The sequence below is a fragment of the Vollenhovia emeryi genome, unplaced genomic scaffold, assembly GCF_000949405.1.
Source record: "Vollenhovia emeryi isolate VEMERY1.0 unplaced genomic scaffold, V.emery_V1.0 DF941371.1, whole genome shotgun sequence".
Lineage (NCBI taxonomy): Eukaryota > Metazoa > Arthropoda > Insecta > Hymenoptera > Formicidae > Vollenhovia > Vollenhovia emeryi.
In genome coordinates, this window is record NW_011964995.1 from 1 (window position 1) to 5416 (window position 5416).

General features: G+C 30.1%; 2 protein-coding genes across 3 annotated transcripts; both read left to right on the top strand.

The window, feature by feature from the left end:
- The first annotated feature begins 7 nt into the window (after nucleotides 1-7).
- Nucleotides 8-2605, top strand: LOC105571009. Of its 2 annotated transcripts, XM_012028477.1 has the most exons (4): nucleotides 8-1458; nucleotides 1576-1746; nucleotides 1826-2039; nucleotides 2522-2605. In XM_012028477.1, exons 1-2 carry the CDS (start codon nucleotides 39-41, stop codon nucleotides 1731-1733), a joined length of 1578 nt encoding a protein of 525 aa, XP_011883867.1. In that variant the 5' UTR covers nucleotides 8-38; the 3' UTR covers nucleotides 1734-1746; nucleotides 1826-2039; nucleotides 2522-2605. The 2 variants fall into 2 exon arrangements, with proteins under 2 accessions (XP_011883867.1, XP_011883866.1); XM_012028476.1 differs by having other exon boundaries at nucleotides 8-1746.
- LOC105571011 lies at nucleotides 1917-4796 on the top strand. Its single transcript, XM_012028478.1, has 5 exons — nucleotides 1917-1923; nucleotides 2522-3367; nucleotides 3446-3681; nucleotides 3763-3934; nucleotides 4027-4796. Exons 1-5 carry the CDS (start codon nucleotides 1917-1919, stop codon nucleotides 4155-4157), a joined length of 1392 nt encoding a protein of 463 aa, XP_011883868.1. The 3' UTR covers nucleotides 4158-4796.
- The last annotated feature ends 620 nt before the right edge of the window (nucleotides 4797-5416 follow it).

Genomic DNA, 5416 nt, shown 5'->3' on the forward strand with positions numbered 1-5416 from the left:
CACTTCGAGCATGGACTTCTGAATCAGGTGTCCTTTCTATGTTAAAAGTCGATAATTTGTTAAAACGTCTCAGTGTTGGTTTTCCTAATATGCCTAAAAGTTACAAAACACTTTTGAAAAGTAATATTAATCCAGAAATAAATATCTGTCAAAATGGAGAGGAATTATGGTACAAAGGTGTTAGAGCTAATTTGGATCAGATGTTATTACAAGATTATTTGCAAATTCATAGAAAGATTATAATAGATATTAATATTGATGGTTTGCCGCTTTTTAAAAGTTCCAAACTTAAATTTTGGCCAATTTTAGGGCATCTTATTGGGACTCTAAATGAACCTTTTATTATTGCCATTTACTGTGGAAAAAATGATCCTCAGAATATTGAAGAATATTTAGAAAAATATGTAACTGAATTAGAAGATTTATTTCATAATGGCTATAAATATGAAGGCAACAATTATGAAGTTATAATTAGAAATTATATTTTAGACGCTCCTGCAAGAGCATTTATTAAATGTTGTAAGGGACATTCAGGTTACGCAGCTTGTGAGAAGTGCACCGTCATTGGAGAATACAATAACCACAGGATTACTTTCATAGACCTTAATCAACCCCTCCGTACAGATGAATCTTTCAAAAATCGCCAGCAACCTCAACATCACGAAGGAACATCACCACTTGAAAGATTAGGAACTGGGCTTGTATCGCAATTTCGACTTGATGCAATGCACCTTCTATATATTGGTGTATTTAAAAGATTGCTTCATTTTTGGTTGTTTGTGGTTGGAGCATGGAAACTGCATGGAGATATTATAAATCTTATATCTGAAGTTTTTGTGTTTCTCAAGGAATTCTGTCCCCAAGATTTTAATCGAAAGCCAAGATCTCTAAACGATTTTAAACTATTCAAGGCCACTGAATTTCGTCGCATACTTTTATATGACGGCATCGTTGCTTTCAAAAATTTAATTCATCATAATATCTATAAACATTTTCTTCTTCTACACAGTGCTGCATACATTTTGTCTAGTTCCACTCTTATTCGCACTCATCTTCACTTTGCTGAGCAATTCATCAGAACTTTTATCTCTCATTCAGCAGTTATTTATGGAAAGAGTTTTGTAGTGTATAATGTGCACTCACTCAGTCACTTAAGTAAGGAATGTCAAGAGCATGGTACTATGGATAATTTCAGTGCCTTTCGTTATGAAAACCGTTTAAAGTCAATTAAAGATTCCCTGATGTCATGCTATAAACCGTTGCAGCAGATAGCTAGACGTGATCTAGGAAAGGAAAAGATTAAAATTATTCTGGATTCTAAGCCTAATCAGTGTGTGCTCTCTTTAAAACACTTTATTGCAAATGAAATTATTCGTGGTTCACAATATCGTAAAGTTGTCATTGGTAATATATGCTTCAGAATAGGAACAAAGGACTCTTGTTTTAAAACATCAAACGGTAATGTTGTTTTGCTAAAAAATCTTGTTTACAGACATCGAACTCTATTTTTTGTTGGTTGTAAGTTTCAAAAACAGGAAGACTTTTATACATATCCACTTCCTTCCTCTGAACTAGGTATTATCTGTGTTTCTCAACTTGAGGAGAGGAGACTAATATATCCTCTCAATGATATAGAATGCAAGTGCTACTTGATTCCAAATCAAGAAACTTGGTTGTGTGTGCCGTTACTTCACACTATTCCCATAATGAAAAGAGCCCATGCAGCACATTAAATGAATTAATAATGTAAACATTTTAGAAACATAAATAATCTAAACATTTATAGAACGTAATATATTTATACTTCTTATTTTCTGTTTTATAGTTTGTTATATTAAAATTTCTGCCAACAAATAAGGATCCAGATACATATTTCGATGTTGGTTTAAAAAAGTGGATTTGCACAGATCTTGATGATGAAATGTGCGGAAAAACATATTGGCCCCCTAATTCAAACTCTGTAACACAATTAGTAAAAACCGAAGAATCTTTTAAAACTGATTAGCCAAAACACGATGTGGAAGTGAAAAGATTTTACAGTAAAATTTTATTTTATTTTTGTGAACACACATACTCTTATATACAGGGTGTCCTGAAATTCGCGAATCAAAATACCATAGCAAGAAAGTCGTCGAAAAAATAGATTAAAAAGTTATTTGCCATTAATTTTTCGTTCCGAGCAATAGTTTTCTTAGATAAAAAGGTTCAAAACAGGCCAATCATACATTACGGTTGAACGGAAACCTGTCCATGAGTTGCGCGTTGATAGTGTTAATGCACTAACACTATCGACGCGCGACTCACGGACAGGTTTCCATTCAACCGTAAGGTATGATTGGCCTGTTTTGAACCTTTTTATCTAAAAAAACTACTGCTCGGGACGAAAAATGGCAAATAACTTTTTAATTTATTTTTTCGACGACTTTCTTGCTATGGTATTTTGATTCGCGAATTTCAGGACACCCTGTATATATGTGTATATACACACACCCACATTAAAATACTTCAATAATTTTTCTAGATACTTATCCAAAAGCCCGTACAGCTATTTCTGGATTCCTCGCTGATTCTAATTATGAAACTGAGATAGAGCAGGGCCGAGGGAAAAGGAGGAAAAAGAGTCGACAAATTACATCATCAGACAGTGATTCTAATTCTAATATCTCATTAAAATTAACGACGAAAATTATTCCTGCTCCTCCTCCTCCTGTGTATCTCAAGGAAGCTTTCTCCAACATTCAACACTGTGATAGTGATTCAAATTCCAATACTTCTTCAAAACTGATGAAGAGGAATGTTTCTGCTTCCTCTACTATTAAGTTAAGTGAGGTTGAAAAGCTTCAAAAAGAAAAGTTTGAAGAAACAAACGTAAATAAAAGGGTTAAAACAAAAAGGTCATTCTCTAAACATTCTAACATGAACATGACAAGAAAGGAAATTCAAACAGCAAAAGAAATTGCGACCTCGAAAATGAAAAGGCCAAAATTATTAACCTCATTAAGCAAGACTGTAAAATCTCCATTAAAACCTGTGTCATCATCTGTGTCAATATCTTCTTCAACTTCTTTCAATTCATTGTTTACAAATAGTTCTACTAATTCTAATACAAGTGCTGTTCAAGAAAAAGAAAATCTTTCTTCAAATGTGCAATCACCGATGCAAGATACAATACCTGAAGACAATTTGTTTATTGATGATCTAACTTTAACGCAAGATTCTATGCCAACCGATAATTTTAATCGTAATTCTAAGAACATCAACAGTGACTCAAACTGCGAAAATTCATCACAATTATCTAATTTAAGCACTTCTCACCATACGTACGGACGTAAAACATTTAAAGAGCAGTTGCCTGATAAGAACAAAGGTAATTTTGTTGTGATATGAGTGTAAAAACCAATATTTGTTTTTAGTGATTCTAATTTTTCTATTATGTTTATTGCAGAGGAGACATTAAGCTTATTCAAAACGAAACTTGACAGAACACTTGTTGTAATGGAAGAAGTTTCTGGAAAGCTAGATATTCTCAACATGAACATGACCAAGCTCATGAGAGCTATAATACCTTCAGAAAAAAGAATTTCGCGTCCTGAAAAAATGCCAGCATTACCGCTTAACACAAAACAAGATTTAGAAGAATTTAACAAATTCTTGGAAGCGGATCATAATTTAGCTGCTGCTGTAAATAATTGCTCTTCAATTTTTTAAAGAAAATTTTCTTCTATATGTGCTTACTACTGTTTTATTATTTCTCGTTTACAGTGTCATTACATGTCCAGTTATATGAAATTAAGCGTGAAGAATCCCGAAAGGAAAAGCGCAACAAATATGCTAACAAAATTACTCTCTAATACACTGGCAAGTGAAATAAATTGTGATGGAGGTAATGGGAAAATTGCTTTCAAATCTCTTAAACTTTATGATTTGTTTCAAGGTAATTATTTACATTAATACGTTGGATTTTTATTTTTTATGCAAAAAGATGCAAAATGTTTGATATTTATATATGTACATGTCTTGTTCTAGGAACTCTTCAAATAGCTTTTTCGAATAGTGATCTCATTGAAGCAAATACAGCTTTGGCTAGGTGGTTAAAAGATGCAAAATGGCGCAAGCAGTGTGACGGCAGTTTGGGAAATAGGAAGAGGAAATTGTAAAATTACGACGAAACAAGAGTAGCATTTTTTATAAATAATATATCAAATGTTTAATTACTTATGGGTTCATCAATTCTTATGGGTTCATTATGGGAATATATCAACTTGAGTAAACATTTTGCACAGAACAGTATGGGATTATTTGATAAGATTTTTTTTATACTTTAAAGAAAATGTGATTGTTATTTTATGGCAGAATCTTTAATAAGACTACTTTTTATACAATACTCTTTAAAGAAAATGTGTTTATTTTACTTACTTAAAAAAGCTTTATATTGTTACGTTATATTATTACGTTAGCTATTGGGGCTCTCTTATGGTTTTTTTTATTTTCATTTATTAGAATTAGATAAATGGCTGTGTATGTGTAATATTTTAGTTTAGAAAGCGTATAGAGAGATTTTGACATTGTTAAAACATTTAAATATTCTAAGCGATATTTCCAAAGATAATAATATATGTATACATACATGTATGTACATACATGTATATACATAATATATACACACTTCGGCATACAAAGTACCGATTTCTTTTATAAATTCTAGTTGGTAAACATTAACATATTCTTTTGACAAACATTTATAATAAATAATAATGATAATAGTAATAATGTTATATGTATTATCAATATATGTATTTACTATTTATAAAACTTACCATTATTGTACGATTCATATATTTTATCTTCTCCCTTTTTTATTATTATATGTAAAACTCGAAATGTCTTTCCTTCCTGAAGATATAACTATTGTATGTAATGTAAATGCCTATTGTAATATATTGTATTGTAAATACCTATTGTATATATATATATATTACAATACATATAGAAATAAGAACAAAATATAAATAAAAAGATTCATCCATTTATATAATTACTATGACAATAACATAGTAACACTCTGAAAAATTTAGAATTAATATACGTAAAGAAATGATTGAATAAAAATGTAATCATTTATATTGTATATCATTAATTTTTTAAATTTAAATTTATATATATGTATATAAATTTAAATTTAATAATATAAAAAAATTAATGATATACATATTAATTAATTGACTTTTTTTGATCATTTCTTTATGTCTATTTTATTAATTCAAAATTTTCACAGTATTATTACTACTGCCATAAATTATATAAATTGATGAACGTTTTCATTTATATTTTATTCTTATTTCTTTTAAATAAATTACAAGATTTCTCAATTCCAGTGAGAAATGATTCATCGATCGACGTCGAAACGCCGTCGAAT

Bases quoted from the DNA above. Each gene is read 5' to 3' on its own strand.
- LOC105571009 (XM_012028476.1), top strand. From the start codon at position 39: ATGTTAAAAGTCGATAATTTGTTAAAACGTCTCAGTGTTGGTTTTCCT.
- LOC105571011 (XM_012028478.1), top strand. The intron at 3,682-3,762 runs GTAAATAATTGC...TCTCGTTTACAG, and splicing joins ATCATAATTTAGCTGCTGCT to TGTCATTACATGTCCAGTTA. The intron at 3,935-4,026 runs GTAATTATTTAC...GTCTTGTTCTAG, and splicing joins ACTTTATGATTTGTTTCAAG to GAACTCTTCAAATAGCTTTT.